At 44.3% G+C, this 19,228-nt stretch overlaps 1 protein-coding gene across 1 annotated transcript in view; it reads right to left on the reverse strand.

Annotated features, from left to right (window-relative positions):
• LOC310860857 (uncharacterized protein) overlaps window positions 1-19,228 on the reverse strand; it is a gene marked incomplete at its 3' end in the record, with an annotated part of 84,185 nt that overhangs the window by 57,683 nt on the left and 7,274 nt on the right. The window contains exons 5-10 of the mRNA XM_083768047.1: window positions 16,341-18,367; window positions 15,629-15,890; window positions 15,086-15,257; window positions 13,816-13,978; window positions 13,299-13,431; window positions 12,343-12,505 (exon numbers count right to left, since the gene is read on the reverse strand). Coding sequence (XP_083624173.1) covers window positions 12,343-12,505; window positions 13,299-13,431; window positions 13,816-13,978; window positions 15,086-15,257; window positions 15,629-15,890; window positions 16,341-18,367 — 2,920 coding nt within the window. The remainder of the gene's footprint in view (window positions 1-12,342; window positions 12,506-13,298; window positions 13,432-13,815; window positions 13,979-15,085; window positions 15,258-15,628; window positions 15,891-16,340; window positions 18,368-19,228) is intronic.

Genomic DNA, 19,228 nt, shown 5'->3' on the forward strand with positions numbered 1-19,228 from the left:
GACACAGAGCGACGCTCAAAGTGTGTAGCTGCTACGACTAAGCTGCAAGTGTTGTTTAAAATAATTTCGACTCAAGTTTCTGTCTTTGGACGATTGTGTTGATCGCCGGCAGATAGCTTTGCGCCATGTTTTGAGCTTGTAGATCTGCTACTTTTGATGATTTTGTGTGACGCTGTAGTATATGATTAAGTAGGACATTCATTTAAAAAATGAATGCCCTACTTAATCATTAAAAGAAAATCATTAAAAAAAACCACAAAAAGTTTAAATATCGCAGAGGACACAAAGCTGTGCGGACACATGGTGTCACACAGAGATGGGTGACGAACCAAACGCGCCTTCTCTTGGTCACTCCCATGACGCTGGCTGTCTGTCACGCCCCGTTAATCAGTCAACCACACTTTGACTGGGACCTGCAGCAACGCTGTGCAGTGGTTTCTATTTTGTCTTTGTAAACATGTCCGCATTACCTTTCATGACGACTCTAGACGAGTAACCGTTATGATTCAGCACTGTAGTGTCGTGCACTAATTGTAATTATGCATTCCTCTCATGAGAAATGGCCGTGACGGTTCCCTTACGGGCAAAGGATGTGACGAAAAGAAGAAAAAAAAACTCCTCGCCACATCATAGCGAAACGCCACATGGCTATCAATCTGGCTGCGTACTGTCTGTACTGTACGTACGTAAGAGATGCGTCAAACCTCGTCACGTTTTGGCCCTCGTTGCATCCTGCCTGTGGTGGAAGAACTTAAGTAACTTACTTTTTTAAGTAAAAAATATAGGCCCTATACCACAATATAAAAATACTCTGTTCAAAATATGACTTGAGTTCAAAGTAAAAAATATATATATATATATATATTGGCATCAGGATGTGCTTACTTTTACTTCTTACTTTGAAAATGTATTATGTGCTTGTAAATTGTTTGTAAATGCAGACGTTGCTTCGCTAGCTCACATGCTGATGAAGCCCGGGTCAGAAACCCAAGTGCTGCGTTCACTAAAACCTCACTGTGTGAGTCAGGAGCTTCAAGATGACTTCCAAACTGCCGCCGGGAAGCAAAAACAAAATGTGTTTCCTCCTCCTCCCCACACAAGACGACAAGACACACGTTTCAGTTTTGTCTTGCGGTGAAGATGACCAGATGCAAACAGTCTCATAGACGCTAGAAAAACACATTATTTATGACTTTTAGAACTGTCAGAAAAAGGCCAAACCACCAAAAAACACAGTAACACTGCCAGTGGGAGACGATTCAGACGAATGAAACTCTTTTAATTAATAATGAAAGTAATAAATCATTGACGGTGTTATTCAAAATCCACAGACATATGTATGTATTCATCCCACCATGTTTTGAACCCTGAAGTTACTCAGAGGGGGAGCTTTTCCCCTACTTTTTCTCCACCTTCCCTAATTAAAGGTACAGAATGTAAATCCAGTTGATGACATCAGCTGAAGAAGACAAGGCCCGGAAAGACAGTGTTTCTAACACTCTTGGTCTGACTTAACTGACACCAGTGCAGGTGTTGTGAAAAGCACTATATACCCTCTGCAACATAGTCTGATAATATTAACCCATTCTGACCTGAGATCAGATTCATACGAGGTTTCCACTGGACACACACTGGTCTGATGAACCCATTCTGACCTGAGATCAGATTCTAAAAAAAAAAAATTCAATAGCTAAAGCATAACATGATGCCAACACCAAAATGGGTGCCCGGTCAGAATGGGTTAAAGATGATAAGATATTAAAAAAAAACCTCATCATACTCTTGAAGATGGCTAATCTTATCGTTCAAAATAGACGTTATAGTCTGGTCAGAAATGGGGAGTGGTTCGGGAGGTAAGAAATGCTCATTATGGTTTTTTTCGACGTTATTTTATATTTTTTATAGAGGGACAGACAGTAGTAGGCTAACAGGAAATGGGGGAGAGAGAGATGGGGGGGAGTGACATGCAGTAAAGGCCGTCGGGATCGGGAGTCGAACCCGCGGCACACTGCCAGGCTCGGGCTATACCGACCAAGGTGCCTGGACCGCTGAGCCACGGCCCAGGCCCTCATTACTTTTTTTGTGTGCCCCTTTGCACTCAGATAGAGTAAAAAAAGATAGAGGCCAAGCGATAGTGTGTGTGTGTGTGTGTGTGTGTGTGTGTGTGTGTGTGTGCGAGAAGCTTTTTCGCCTACGGAGATACCCCCTCCCCCCCTCCCCACCCCCGCATCTCTAAGCAGACTGTCAGCCCGGCTCACCATCAGGTCCTTGCTCGCCCCGGTGAACATTCAACGCTGTCGGTGAGTTTTCAGCTAAATTGAAAAAACCATCGACCGTTGATTGTACCCCGTGGCCGGCCCCTGTCACTCAATAACGTCTCGGAACACAAACAACACTTCTGCCGGACTTCTGCTCGCACACGCACGTGCTCGCGCACACACACACCCACACACACACACACACACACACACACACAGGGAGTGCTCGCGCACACACACACACACACCCACACATACACACACACACACACAGGGAGACACACTGTTCTCCCTCCTACCCCGCCCAGAGCCGACGATGTGAAAAACAGCACATCCACAACCTATCTTTGCCCTTCCACCATGTCCTCTGTCACGCCATCTCTCTGTCCCCGACTCACCCGCCCTGTACACGCAGAACAATATGGCTTCTTCAGAGTGACGCCATATAGGACCCTTCTTTTTAAATGTTTCCATGAAGAACGCTTCCTAACCACTGAAACCCATGTACGTCCAACCAACCAATATTGACCAAATCCTAGTTCCAATACAAGCTTGTAGATCTGCTATATAGACATGATTTAAGTGGTTAAAGGCGAAAGAACCGTCAAAATGGTTCTTTGAGGAACCATTTCTGGTTTCGAAAAGAACTTTGACAAAGAAAAGGGTGTTTCTAGGTCTAGAACCATATGAGGAATATGAAGAGCCATTCACTAAATACAATGGTTCTTTGGTGAAGGCTCTTCATGGAACCATATAGCCATTTTAAATAACAATTTAACAACCGTTTTTCTTCTGTGTGACCTGCGAGTATCCTTCAGTTTCAGCACATCAACCGCCTGCAAATGAAACAAGATCAAAATCGACGTCTCGCCTCCCCCAAAAAAACAACAACATCTAAAAAGGTCACAATCAACATTCATTGCTGTCGGTGGGTTTAGCTGTGTGGAGAGCTCACTGAACAATGAATGCCAACTGTGTCCCAGATTTCCACGGCCGACCGTCACAAGGAATAGTGCCCCGATATGCTGATGATGGTGTTATTTATGTCTCTGCCTCCCTCCCTCCCTCCCTCCCTCCCTCCCTCCTTCCCCCGAGAGACTCGCACAGGGGGATTCGAATTGACGGCCGGGTCAGAATGCGTCTCCATCAGAACTTGCCGGAGGGGCCTGATGGGTGACTAGTACTGACTATGAGGAGGAGGGGGGGCTAATACAGTGGGTTGGAAGATATGTTATAAATGGTGCAAAAACAGTTGAATCATTGTATATCAGGAGCTATATATATATACGGCCTGTCGTAATTACCACATGATCGTGATTATTTGAGATAATCGCAATTATTTTATTTCCATAACCGTCAGAATTGTTTGTGTTCATCGTATAATATTCATCTGTTGAAACTCTGTTTCCACATTTGTTTGATTCAAATTCGATAATTTATTTTGATTATTCATACCGTCCATTGTCTCCATTTCTTGTAAATTTGTCATATCTGCCCTGTGCATGTTTTGTTTGCAAAGCCCAAAATGTAAACAGAAATGTAACTTGTAAGTATATGTTCCAATGGTCAATGCCAAAAAAACACTATTAAATGTGAGCCCATAAATATTTTGTAAAATGCTATACTGATCTATGTTGGAGACAAAAGCAAAATCACCCACTTCAATCCTTGAAATTATTTGTCAACAAGTAATTATCCTGCCTATAAACCATGACAAATATAATAAGAGTAGACATTTTGTTTTTGTAATCAAGACCATTGTGTAAGTAAAGACGTCACTGTGAATTAACTGTCAAATGGTAGATAATTGTCACTTTGAAACAGACTGTTAAAATGAACATATTACCTAGATACTTGTATCTTTTCCAATGTCTCCCAATATTCCTCCCAAAATCGTTTTTTTACTAAATTAGACTATGATTTCATCCTTTATTTGGGAAGGTAAAACCCCAAGAATCAGATTGCCTTTACTGCAGAGAATTAGAGCTGAGGGTGGACTGAGCCTTCCAAACTTCAGGTATTATTATTGGGCTGCTAACATTCACAAAAAAGAAAAGAATAAAAGAAACAGACTTCCTCATGATGTTGTGTGTAAATGTATTGTCTCGTCTTTTTGCCTGCCAGCTCTCTAAACCAGGTAAGGACCGCACATTAATGTCATTATAATAAAACTTGATAATGCTGCAGAGTACAGTACGTCTCTGGTGTATTGTAAGCTTCATTTAATAATAAATAAATCCCAGTGAACAAAAGTGGTGGTGTGTGATGGTCTACTCTGTTATCACTTTGATCAGAAGGAGATTTGAGCGGGATCGCAGACAGTGCAGTCACAGAGGTCAGAGGCTGCTCAGTTTAATCAAGTGCGACATATAAAATGAAAACAGCCATGTAAGAAATGTCTGGAAGCAGCAGCAGCATTACAAATGACTGGAAGCAGCAGCATTAACCCATTCTGACCTGAGATCAGATTCTAAAAATGTCAGTCGTTCTTCGAATTTTCAAAAAATAGCAGACCTACAAGCTCGTATCGCGCCACTCGGTGGCGCGATATGAGCTTGTAGATCTGCTATTTTTCAATAGCTAAAGCATAACATGATGCTGACACCAAAATGGGTGCCTGTTCAGAATGGGTTAATGTTCTCGTATAGCATATCGTCCCTGTAGGGTGGAAACCCTGTATGCCCAAAACTGTTGCTTTTCAGGATTCAAATTTAAAAAAAATAGCAAAAGTAGCAGATCTACAAGCGCACAACGTGTCGCGTTCTGCTTGCGTTGCGAGCTTGCAGATCTTCTACTTTTGATGCTTTTGGGACACGCTTTGTAGTATGATTCACGAAACACAAAAAGATAAAATATGGAGATGAGACATTTCTGCCCCGACAGCAACAATATACTGTTGGCTTTATGTGTCTCTTTGTGAATTATTAAAATTATGTCTCACTTGCAGGCTTCTTCGGAGTCATTTATTTCATACCCATTGTCCTTTGAAGCAATCTTTTCCTGTGAAAATAATGAACGCTGTTTCTCCTTAGAAACAGGTTCCATTTGTCACCAATTCAAGTACAGACTATATTAACCCATTCTGACCGGGCACCCATTTTGGTGTTGGCATCATGTTATGCTTTAGCTATTGAAAAATAGCAGATCTACAAGCTCATATCGCGCCACCGAGTGGCGCGATACGAGCTTGTAGGTCTGCTATTTTTGAAAAATCGAAGAGCGACTGACATTTCTAGAATCTGATCTCAGGTCAGAATGGGTTAAGGCCTTTTGTTACTGCTATCCCACTTTGATACACTTTCTACAGCCGTGGTTCTCAAAGTGTGGTCCCCCTTTGGTCCAAAGGGGGTTTCAAGGGGTCCCTGATCAAATGGGTTCATTAACACAGCATCTATAAATAGCCTGTCTAATTTTAGAGAATTTAGCAAACATGTTTCAATAATTTGAAGACAGTTCTAACACCACACATTTTCTGGAGGATTCCTCCAGGCACAACAGTTTTTAGAAAGGGTGGTCCGTGGCCAAATACATAATGAATTTGGGGGTCCTTGACCCATTTTGGGTGGGAACCCCTTTAGGTGTTAGCATTATGTTATGCTTTAGCTATTGAAAAATAGAAGATCCACAAGCTCACAGAGACTAAGAGACTCAGGTCTGCTATTTTTGAAAAATCGAGGAACGACTGACATAGAAACATAGCTTTTACAGAAAACTGTTGAAGATGTAGAAGACATTTTTAGAATCTGATCTCAGGTCAAAATGGGTACGTGAAAATGTTTGAGAACCACTGATTAGTACAGAATGAGGTTCCCACCCCCTTCTCTGCAGTCTACACATTCTCCAGAACGTTTGAAGCTTCTTATTAAACATTCAAATGGCAAAAGTGTCATAAATAAAGAATGACTTAGCCTATAGGAATGAAAGGCTCACGATAAGAGCCTTTAATGCTGTTGGAGTCATGTTTTTTTTTTGCTGCAGACTAATTCAACTTTAAAAGAGTTGTGTCATGAATTATTGTGCCTGCTATACCAGCCAATGTAACCCAGTCAAAGATCAACATAAGTCATTAGAATGTCTCTGGGATTTGGTACAACAGTCCATAACATTCCGAATAAATCTACGTAGCAAAGCCACAAGAGAGGTCACACACAGTGAGGGCTGGTGAGCTTTTTCCTTTTTTTCATTGAACGCAGTGATCCCAAACTGGGGGCCAAATTATTTTCCAGATGACTAGCTTGATGTGCAACATTGTTCACTTAACAGTAAACAAACCAACACACTAAGAATAAGAATATACAGGGTATATGCGCATTTCTAAAAGTGACAATTTAAGGACTTTTAAGGCCTTTTTAATCGTCAAATATTACATATGAAAGAGGCAACGCTTGTGAAAATAGCCGATCTACAAGCTCACAACGCTGTGAGCTCGTAGTTCATATATTTTCATCTGTGGAATCGAGTCAAACGAATGCCTAGAATTCCAAGTGCTTGTCAGGGTGGTGGGGAGGTCCCCAGTTCAAATAGGATAGTGTGTTTGTGTGTGTGTGTGTGTGTGGGAGGGGGTGGAGGGTGGTCGCAACCTGAAACATTTGGGAACCCTTGTTCTAATGAAGCGCAGACCTTCACACATACTGTACTCAGATAGGCTTACTGGCTGCCTCAGAATTCACTGTCTACATCCATTGATAAATGTGATAAAAAAAAACATCCTGCATAAGAATCATACTGTATATTTAATGGGCTGAAGATTGTGAACACATTAAAGAAGAATACTGTAACTGTTTACCATATGCCCTATAATAGCAGGTTACTTAACTCCTTGATTAATACATGTATAATAATTACAGGCTGTTCCATAGATAAGATTGTAAAACTGATGTAATCTCAATGTAATAATGTTAATACATTTCATATGAAGACATTGAGTGCATTAGTGTGTATCACAAGCGACCCATTACAACTCACAGGTATTAAGTATAACATGCTAAATGTAACATGCATATACCTGTAGATGTGGTTTGTTTGAAAGGTTTACATTTGTCCACTAGAGGGAGGTAGAAGCCAGGAAATACAAACTAGCTGATGCCCACTTCAGCTAAGATATTTATTGTATAAAAAAAAGTACAAAATAGAAAATATACATATGGTAGTACTAATAAAACAATGCAAAGAAACATGATAAGACAGCAAGCATATTATAAAACCATCAATAACATAAAAAAAGAATGAGGCTGAAATTATTTAACTAGACAGAAATTTAAACTTGAGTGTTTGACAATTAATGCTACAAAAATACAAGATATCTACAAATCATTGTTCCACCCACCCATCGTGACATTAAAAAAAATAACAAGGCATAACAAGCTACATAAACAAACAATTTACATACTTAACAGCAATTATAGGCATATAAAACAAGTATTAATGCAGTGTTCTGCCAAAAAGAAAAATACATTGATTGTGATGGTGGAGTGTAGCATAACTACACTCCACCATCACAATCCTTCATTCAACTCAATTTCAATGTTCGTCTGTCTTTAATTGAGCATTAGAGTGCACAATTCAAGTGATTGACTCATCCTCACTAAATCATGTTATTCCAATTTTTCATCACTGTATTTAATATGCTTACAAAATCCTTCTTTGTGGTGACCTGCATGTGAGTTTGTAATGCAGATTAAACTTCATTAAACTTAATCAACACTGTGTGAGTGCAATGACCCAATGTTAATAGACTAATACATTTATATCAGACTGTCAAGACAAAAACATTATTTTGAAACAACTATGGAAATAACAGACATAGGGCCAAATTCATACTCCTATTTTAGAGCCGAATAAAAGTGGAAATAACAGACATAGGGCCAATTCATACTCCTATTTTAGAGCCGAATAAAAGTGGAAATAACAGACATAGGGCCAATTCATACTCCTATTTTAGAGCCGAATAAAAGTGGGTTCGGCTCTGTAGAGCCTACAGTGTGACGTCATTTGAGGTTCGGGGGGGGGGGGGGGGGGATGGGGGGGAGCGGGTACCGTCCTAAAGTCGGCTCTTCTGTGCTACTGAAAATCTCTGACGAGCACTACAGCGCCGAAACATCGGTAGAATAGGAGTATGAATCGGCCCATAGGCCTACTGGCATTGATAACAGATCATCTCACTACAGTACATTATAAACTCTACAAGATAGTAACTATAAAAATTTAAAATACATCACATTCTGCTTCAGTACCTTTGACTTATTTTGGGGATGTCATAAACAGAGGTAAACATGTTAAACAAGTGTAAAAAAACAGATTCACAAATATTCACGAATAATGTTTAAAAACAAATAAAACATCTGAGGTTGTAGCTTATTTTCGATATAAAGCAGACATGTGTCAGGCAGGTGGGCAATTCATATCCTGATTATAATGCAACACAACGAAACATTTGCTGCATTTTTCTAGGATTGTATATATTTTTGTCAGAATCCAATATGATTCTGCTGCTCATAAACATTCTTTGAGCAAGGTGTTTTTAAGAATGACTTTACAATGTTTATTTTTGTTGATTTTGGATTAGATTATAAACTAGAAAAAGTGCCCCTCAGCTCTCCACCAGGGCAGGTCAGGTTGTGGCCTCCTGGTGGCGCTATAATAGGCCAATGTGAAAAGGGTGCCATTTCTTCTTATGCCTTTGATGGCAATTGGATGATTTGAGGCCTTTTGTTCCAAAAATGTGTTTTGCAAAAATCCCCCCGTTGTTGGCCAATGTGAAACAGGGGGGGATATATTCCTCAGTCTAGTAGGAAAGTCTGTGAAAGATTTCACGTAAATTACACTTTTTGTTCAAAACGGGCCAGTCCTGCAAACTTTGAAAGCCAATGTTAGCCAATTAGGATGGAATATGAAATATCGGACAGATCCGTCTTGAACACATACCGTGAGATACCGTGTAATGATTTGCGCAAGGATTCTTGGACAGAATCTGGAGGAGTAATATAAAAGATAAAATATATAAAATATAAATTACAAAAGTCGGCCTCCTGGTGGCGCTATAACAGGCCGTTCTGGGAAATATAGGGCAGAGGTTCATCGTTTGCATCCAGGGAGTGTGTGCGCAAAATTTGGTATCGACCGGGTTAAAGGTGCCGGAGATTAGCCGTTCAGACAGACGGACGGACGGACGCCCACACATAGTGCAAAACATACTCTCTCCCCATGCCTTCGGCCTGGTGGAGACAATTACTGGTTTTCCTTTACTGGAAAACAAGTAGTTTCATTTAGCAGGACTATGTAACTTTGAGCAACTACCGGTATATAGCTTATTAGTAAAACATTATACATTTACATATTTACGCAATAACAATCATTCTTCCATAAATGTATAGACTCAGGGGGGTCCCTGCTATGAATTGAACTTGACTGTATGTACTGTATATGGGAGACAATGTAAGTTTCATCCTGGCAACACAGACCTGCTAGTCAAGGCGAAGACTGGCCAATAACACCACATCTTCGCCAGGCATGCTTATTGCTTGCAGAGACTGAGTCTTGGGTAATGAAGTCAAACACGTCAGCTGCCGTGTTATTTGTGTCCAAAGTGTCCACTGATACCCTAAACTACATTATGCTGTTTTAACAGGAATAAAGAAACATACATGTTTGATCAGGCCAGTCAGCACACATCATGGTTAAGAGAATAGGCTTGGCAAAGGTTAATACAATGACTGCTTCTACTGATTTGTGTAATTATACACATTCATTTTTTTTAAAATGTTGCATCTTAACCAGTGGTTCCAAGTAAACTTCTTGGAGTTTTCTATTCTAGCAGATGACCTGCACTCACCTGGTGTTCCCGGTCTAAACCTGTCAGGAGTAGGGTTGTTACTTTATTGACTGGGCTTAATTAGGGCTGCACAATTAATCAAAAAGTTATTGAAAATCATGATCTTTTTATGTAAAAAATGGCAATTAATTCATATACCTTACTGGAGGCTGTTGGCCCGTGTCCTTGTCTCATGACCAGTACACAATGATTAATAATCAGAACATTGTATAAAACATAAAAAGATTCAATATGGAGATACAAGGTTTCTGCCTGACAGTGACAAAGCACACTGAGCGACAAAGACTGTCAAGGGAATGTTAAAAATATATTTCTACCACAAACCTCATGATCACCAATCATTATTAATGATCATTCATGATTACAATATGCAAATAATGTAGATCGACATTTTTGCCATAATCTCAATGCCCTAGTAAAACACAAATAACACTAATCACTAATCAATGTACCTGAAGTTTCTTTTTTTTAAGTTCTCTATGATGCCAGTGAGCTCCATTCTCCAACCTTTGTCTAAAAGCTCTTTCAAACACATACTTTTACCAATTTCCAAGTCGGTGTGTCTGAACTTGCGCAAGCACCAAGCAAACAGTTAAGCTGCCAGAGCACAAAATAAAATGAGTTTTTTTTCTTTCTGTGGAGAACAGAGAAAATGTTCTACAAGGCTGTTTCTCCACAGCCCTAATAACTAACAGACTGGACCCAGAACTAAGTGCTGAGGAAACGGAAGTAAAACATCACAAAAGTCCAAATAATAATAAAAGTGGCGTTTTCCTTTTCTCCAAAAGATGGTGGTTGTCGTCCTGGTTCACACTGCCCTCCAGCTAGGCTGACCAGATGTCCCCCTTTGCGAGGAACAGTCCCTCATTTCCAAGACTCTTCAGGCGTCTCACAAATTGAGACTATAGGGTTTCCTGCAGGTCTTTTTTTTGGCCTCGGTGTCGCACAGAGGCTAAAATCTCTGGCACCTAGCCAAGACAAAAAGAAAAGTGGAGTGAAATATGTAATATTATACTACAGGCAATTGGTTGAAGTCTCAAGCTGTGCCGACAGCACACCTAGACATTTGGATTAACCACATGAGAAATATCATCTGTACCGATTAGACCGTACAAGTCTCAGCACTGGCAGAGCAGCGACGGTGGTGTTGCTACTTGCTCCACAGGACATGGCCACGCTAATGTCCTGTGACGTTCCGTTACGTAGTAACAGGACATGGCCACACTAATGTCCTGTGACGTTCCGTTACGTAGTAGGACATGGCCACGCTAATGTCCTGTGACGTTCCGTTACGTAGTAACAGGACATGGCCACACTAATGTCCTGTGACGTTCCGTTACGTAGTAGGACATGGCCACGCTAATGTCCTGTGACGTTCCGTTACGTAGTAGGACATGGCCACGCTAATGTCCTGTGACGTTCCGTTACGTAGTAACAGGACATGGCCACGCTAATGTCCTGTGACGTTCCGTTACGTACAGGGGGGCAGTCAGACAGATATTTTGTGAAGCCTGAAACTCCTGAAAGTTCATATAATGCCCTGTTGTGGCGCTGTCATTGGACCCAGAAAAACCATAGAAGTCCATGTATTTGGGCCCAACTTCACCTAGACTGTATTACCTTAATAAACATGGTCATGAATACTTTCTGCTTCCAGTCACTAGTTTAAAGTCTCATTTCTAATGTCATAATATTCTTTTTGGAAAATTATGGTCCCATTTATTTAAAAAATGACCATAAAGTCGCGTATGTTCTGAGGGGCGTGGCTACCGTTACAGTCTATGATCGGGATTCCCCTCCCACTCAAGAGTCTTCTCCTCCCACTCGAGTCAAAATAAAAACCAACGGAGAAGAAGGGGGGAAGTCCCGCCTCGTTGTCTGGGCCAGCCAATGGCCAGCTGGGCTAAAACGGATCTAGGATGATGGCGACTTACAGTGCATTAGAATGCAAGGGATTTCAGGCTTCATTTTACGTTCATGTTAGACCCGGGGAACGCTTTGTCCATATTTTTTACAGTCTATGATTATAACCTAATAAGTTGTCCAATGTCGTCCTAGGAAAACTGTGATTTCTTCTAAAAGTCATCCAATGTCGTTTTAGGCAGAGAAAGACGTCGCTAACCCAGTCCCGTCCCGTCCCAGTTGTCCCACACAAGCGATACTTCTGTCCCTCAGATGAACAGTGTTGTATATGATATGGCCACCCTACCTCCAGCCTACTGTCTGATGTCGGCCACCCTACCTCCAGCCTACTGTCTGATGTCGGCGGGTCGGAGCTGCCGCTCGCCCTCGGCCAGGAAGATCTGCATGGCCTTGTAGAGCAGGTGGACGCCCAGCTGGCGTCTCCGCCGGGCCTGCCAGGTGGACACCACGCCGTAGAAGTCCCCCCGCTTCTTGTTGGTCAGCATCTTCAACCCTGTGTGTGTGTGTGTCATAGTTTTCGTTTTAGTCGGGTTGTGGTCGACTAAAAATCAGGAGATTTCAGTCTTTGGCCATGTCTCGCGCCCCGCCCCCCCCCTCCCCACCACCAATACAAATTGACCGCTACAATACTATTAATAATAGAGAAAATACATCATAAATAAATACTGAAACCAGATATAATCATTAAGGAAAGTTTATGCATGCACTATGTGTACTATGTAAACTCAAAATGAATACATTTGGGGACCCCCTAAAATAATTTGGGGAACCCCTGAGGGGGGACCCCCTGGTTGAGAACTAGGGATATGCACCGATCCGATACTCGTATCGGAGATCGGCGCCGATCCAAGCTAAAATTCTAGATTGGGTATCGGTGGCAAATGGGCCGATCCATTATCCGATCCGATCCGATAATTATGTGTAATTACAGTATGAAAACAACTCTACCTCCTCTGTGACACAGCAGTGTAGTATTGACAGTATAACATGTGGAATGCAGCCAGGCTAGCCTGCTCACACATTAACCTGGTCTAATTGTTGCACAGTTATTTAATAAATAATTCAGTGCATTTATATCTGTGTTTGTTACATTTTGTTTTACAAAGTTGGGAAAGTAATGTTTAAGTCAAGCCTTGATGTTGCCTTACACAAAATAATGATTCCAGACTCCACACAGTGAGGCATACAGCTTAATAGGTTATTACGTTTCTTTGTGGGGGGGATCGGATCGGTGCATCCCTATTGAGAACCCCTGCAATAACTCCCGGCAGCAGCCAGGCACTCACCCAGGGCGTCCACCATGCAGGCCTCCCGCGTGTAGGCCTCCACTGGGATGACGTTCTGGAAGCAGTGCAGCGACACCACGCCGTGCCCGCCGCTCCACACCTGCAGGATGTGCTGGACCTTGGAGCACAGTTTCTGGTGGGAGACAGGGTCGTTTCAGAACCACTTAAACCCATTCTGACCTGAGATCAGATTCATACGAGGTTTCCGCCGGACACACACTGGTCTGATGAACCCATTCTGACCTGAGATCAGATTCTAAAAATGTCAGTCGTTCTTCGATTTTTTTCAAAAATAGCAGACCTACAAGCTCGTATCGCGCCACTCGGTGGCGCGATATGAGCTTGTAGATCTGCTATTTTTCAATAGCTAAAGCATAACATGATGCCGACACCAAAATGGGTGCCCGGTCAGAATGGGTTAAACCCATGAAGGCCTGACAAAATGTCTTCTAAATCTACTGAGAGAACACACACACACACACACACACACAGACACAGACAGTACAACATGTCCTACCTTGGAGGTCTTGTCTCCTTTGTGGTACTCCAGGGCCTCGTAGAGGTGGCTGTAGGGCCGCGACCGCTTGCCCTTCCCCACGTAGAAGATGGCACCGATGAAGGTCTGGAAGCGCTCCTGGGGCGTCATAGTGCGACTCCGGAATGGCAGGTTATTGGTCACTCTGAAAGAAAGGGAAATATTTAACAAGGTGAACCTTAGCCGTGGTAGTCTGTATCCAATGCAGTGAGGTAAATAAATAGGTTTTCAATGTAATGAATCCCGGGATGGTCTTTTAGAAATGAGTCCCAGGGACATTTCATGAGTCCCACTTCAACGACGTTAGGAGTCATATTTTGCCATTTTTTACAAATTGCAGCATTTAACTTCCATTTCATTTTATATGGTTATGATGTGGTTCTATTATTCATGTAGAAAACAGAAGAAGAAATTATTATTATTATAACTAAAGCTAGAAAAATAAACTATAATAAAATAAAAACTGTACAGTAGTACAGTACTGCATCCCATGGATGCAGAGGTCATTGTTTTATTACGTCCCTCAACTATAAACTGCGTTTTGGGATGCAAAATGCACCCTATTTTAATCTCTGCCAATGTATCCTATGACCCCACCACCCCGTTGAGTGGCAGGCACACACTCCGTTCACAAATCAAGCATAGTGTCTATTTTTGTCCAACACAAACATCAAATTCCCATTGACAATGAACGGAGAGTATTACGTCCTAACGCCTGAGCAAATAGACACAGTGTCTATAATTACGTCATGATGATGTACGATGATGAGACCTCACTTCACAGTACACGGGTGTGATTTTTGAGGGGCGCTTTTGTCCCCACAAATTGACGTAAGAATATGACGTAAAATGTCCGCAACACAAACATGAAATACCATTGACAATGAAAGGAAATGTTAAGTTTACCTTGTCCCCACACGTCTGTAAGCTTTTAATGTGTTATTCGTTTGATTATGGCAGGTCAGATGCATGTTATTTTTTATTTATTTTTTGTGGCTTTCGCCAGACAGGGACAGACAGTAGGCTGACATGAAATGGGGAGAGATGGGGGGGGAAAACATGCAGTAAAGGGAGTCAAACCCGCGGCACACTGCCAGACTGGATTACCAGCCAAGGTGCCTGGACCGCTGAGAACCACTGATATAGAAACATAGGTTTTTCAGTTTTTCATGATTTAGAAGCCTATTTTTTTATTTTAGAATCAACCTCAGGTCCAAACGGGTCAAGAGACGTCCAGCTGTGTAGAACGGACCTGGGGTCAAGCAGCAGGTAGTTGAAGCTGGACTTAATGATGCCCTCCCTCCACTTCCTGTTGGCGTCCGGCTGGTCAAACTCCTGGCTGAGTGCCAGCTCGTCAGCGTGGCAGTCCAGCAGCGAGAGCGTCTGCATGGCCCGGCGCAGCTCTGCACTGTACTCCTCCACACCTGGTCAGTGGAAACATGAGGAGAATCACAGACACGTGGTGTCAGTTCTGCACTGTACTCCTCCACACCTGGTCAGGGGAAACATGAGGAGAATCACAGACACGTGGTGTCAGTTCTGCACTGTACTCCTCCACACCTGGTCAGTGGAAACATGAGGAGAATCACAGACACGTGGTGTCAGTTCTGCACTGTACTCCTCCACACCTGGTCAGGGGAAACATGAGGAGAATCACAGACACGTGGTGTCAGTTCTGCACTGTACTCCTCCACACCTGGTCAGTGGAAACATGAAGAAGATCACAGACACATGGGTGTCAGCGGATGTTACTGCGACTGTGCGAGTATGTGATTAGCAGCACGTGCAGCGTTACCTTTCTGTGAAGTGTCCAGCGGTCTCTCTGGTGACTTCTCTCTGCCCTCCAGCAGCAGACGGCCCAGCCGGCGGGTGTAGGTGGGGCGCGTGCGGCCCGTGATGGGGCCCGGGCTCTCCCCGAGGTCCAGGAGCCTGCGCCTCAGATCCCTGTCCGTCAGCCCTCTGACTGCGGCCGGAAGCTCCTCTTCCTCCGCCACTTTCACCTTCGGCGGCTGCCGGTTCTCCTTCCCTTTGCTCCTCAGTGTCCTCGCCACCTCCACCTGCGTGTACGGACAGGACCGCATGGCAGGATTATTGTGGCAATGAAATAATTGCGATTAACGGAATTGTCGCGATAATCAAGATGCGCTTCTAAATTAAAATGCCACTTTTGTTAACCACTTGAATCCCTTGTATCCATATTACGGTGGTGGGGGATGGGGACATTAGCCAAATATAGCCAATCTACAAGCTTACAGCGCGTTGCAATGCGTTGTAAGCTTGTAGATCTGCTATTTTTGGTGAATCAATTTGTGTAGTGAAATAAGAGTGTACTAAATGCGCTCTTTAGAGGTCTATTGTATCAAGTATAGAATAGAGGGTTTAAGTGGTACTGAATTTGCAGCTCAACAAAAGCTAATACATCCTGGTCTGTGACAATTCCACGGTAAACAAAAAATACGATAGGATTATTGTGAGTGTTTGTTAAATCACGATAAATGCTAATCTACCTGCATGGCGCGCCAGTCGTAGAGCACGGTCTCGTCGCTGCTGGAGCACACGGAGGTGTTGGAGGAGGAGGGGATGTGCGTCTCGATGAGCTCCAGGCCGCGCTCGCTGTCCGTGTAGAGGTACTCCACGGGCTGGTCCAGGTCCAGGAGGTGGGGCCGCCCTCCGGGGGTGTACGACAGACTGGACAGGTTGTGGGTCCGCGCCGGCCGCCCGCGGCCCACCGACAGCCTGCTCATGCTGTAGCGAGGTGTGCAGCCCGTGCCGGGGGTGCAGGGCGGGTCGTCGTCCCCCTGGGACCTCCCGGGCGGGGAATAAAAGCAGCTGGAGGCGCCGGATGAAGACTGTGACGACGAGGAGTACGTCGACGCAGACGCAGACGCGGAGGACTGAGAGCTGCCGCAGTCGTCCGTCATCCAGGCGTTTGGTCTTTTCAGGCTGCCGGCGGATCCGTCCGAGTCAGGTGGGCATTTTGCGCCACGCCTCGTTGCAGCGTCATCCGTGCTCGTCAGGTCATCGGTGAGGAAGTCTCTGCCGTTCGCCTCAGCATGCATAGCCAGAATAATCTCTTGGTGGTGTTTTTTATAGTCGTCCGTTGTCGAGGAGTGGTCTTTATTCTCCAGTATGACCGTGTGCGACAAAGTCTGTGTGTCGTCGCCGCTCTGGCTCCCGGAGATGATAAGCGTGTCGCCGACACTTGACCCTGCTCCCAGGGCGCTGCACTGCGTCTCCTCCTCATCCTCCTCGTCGAAGGGCAAACGCCCCGCGTTTCCAGCGGACTGCGGCGTGTAACGCCCGCCGGGCGGACTGTAAAAGACGTTGTCGCTGCCGCTCTGGGACCTGGGGGTGCGGCGGCTCGACCGCACCGGCGTGGGAAGGGTCTCCTCAAACAGACTGGTCGAGGATAGGAGGCTCTCGGATGCCGAGCAGCGGCTCTGCCTCGACCGCGACCTTCCCGTTACGAAAGGACTATGGGTGAAGGTCATTTCAAAGTCCTCCTCCGGTCCTGCCGCGGTCACACTGGCCGAGGGAGAAGTGCACACGTCTCCTTGACTCGCTGCATGTACAGACCACACCCCTCCAGGGCAGACTTCGGCCTCCTGAGCATCGTCGTCGCTCGGGGCCGTTTGGTTGGATAACACTAGTTTATTTATCAAATCTGATACCACCTCTTCTAAATGGGTTCTCGTGTCAGCATGAGGAACGTTTCCTCCCTGCCGTCTAAATGCAGAGTCGGCGTGTGGAAAGATGTGGGTCTCGTCGTCGTCAGATTCGGTACCAGCGCTTCTACTCACGTCTCTCTCGTCCACCTCGGGGCTTGGCGGCGGCGGTGGTGTGGGGGTCTGGGGCCCTTCTAGGGTGGTGGTGTAATGGTCACTTTCACAGCTGCTGTAGTGACTGCTACTGCTGAGACTGATGACCGTCTTCTCCAAGTCCTCTTCCGAGTTCTCGTTGCTCTGAGTGCAGAAGACGTAAACGTGGTCCGGGGAGGTGACGTCGATGCCCTGGCGCTGGGGTAAGACCGTGACCATGCGCTCCGAATCCAGGAAGCCGGAGTACTCGGACAGGTCAAAGGTGAAGTCGCGGGTGGGGCTGCCGTTGGCCTCGGCGGCCGGCTGAGGTTTGGGAGATTCGGGACTGGCGAAAACGGGGAAAAACTCATCCACGCCCCTGAAGCTCACGCTCTTACGTGGCGCCGGGAGAGCACCCACCGATGGACGGGAGAACCTGACCTCGGCGGCTTCCGACGGTAGAGCACTGATATCGTCAAACAGGACGTCTTTCTGGCGCATTGACAGGGCAGACATATTGACAGACATACGAGTGCTGGACAGCATGGAGCGGGCGTCGTGCCTGCGGCCAGACTCTGGGCCCCACGGCGCTGCGCTGTGGGCAGACAGGTCAAACATGGAGGAGCGCCTCGTGCTGCTCAGAGCGGCCTCTCCAAAGTCACTTATGATGGACAGGTGGGAGCTCATACTGCAGTCGGACTCCTGACAGCTGGTCGTGTCCGTGCCAGAGTAAAGGGCTGTGGAGAACAAAAGGAACATTAGTTTTCAATGTTTTCCTTTTCATTCCTATGGCATCTCCCCACCCGTTTTATTACCGCTAGGGATGGGTCCAATTAACCGATTAATCGATTATCGTTGATAGGACCCGAAATCGATTATGAAAATTAATAATCGATAATCGTGTTTGTTTTTTTTCCTTTAAAAAAAAAAAATGAAAATCTGTTGGAAAGGCAATATTGTCATCCAAACAGGACAGGGCTATAGGCCTACCAAAGTGTGCCTGGGATGTGTCTGTGTAGCTGCATGACTGAGTGGAAATTGATTCCAATCAAGATACAGGTTTGGAGGATTTAGCAGGTGTTGGGAATTTACCTAATCAGGCCTAGGCTGGGGTTGCTATGGTGATCAATTGGATCAACAGTGGTCCAGGGACCACCAGTGGTCCTCATTTAAAAGATGGAGTTAGTAACCATATGGACCCTTATTAACTCTCAAGAGTTACAATTATTGTTAATCAACTACATCAGGGGTTCCCAAACTTTTTTGACTTGGGTACCCCTTGGGGGGAAGATTTTTTTTATTTGTAGGGTTCATAATTTTTTTTTTAATAATAATAAATAAATAAAAAAATTAAATAAAAATGCCCCCCCCCCCCCCCCAAAAAACGATTAATCGTTAATATTGAATTATACAAATCGATTTTCATTTTGGACACATTTACACATCCCTAATTACCGCTTTTCCTCCCTAATTTAGTCGCTACGTCAATTGATTCCTCCCACACATCTCTGTATTGACACTTGTGTGAGTGTGTGTGGAGTGACCAGAATCAGTTCAATCAAGCAGCAACAGAACTGGGGGGAAAAAAAATCTCTCTC

The sequence above is a fragment of the Protomyctophum parallelum genome (assembly GCF_964188405.1).
Source record: "Protomyctophum parallelum genome assembly, chromosome: 6".
NCBI lineage: Eukaryota > Metazoa > Chordata > Actinopteri > Myctophiformes > Myctophidae > Protomyctophum > Protomyctophum parallelum.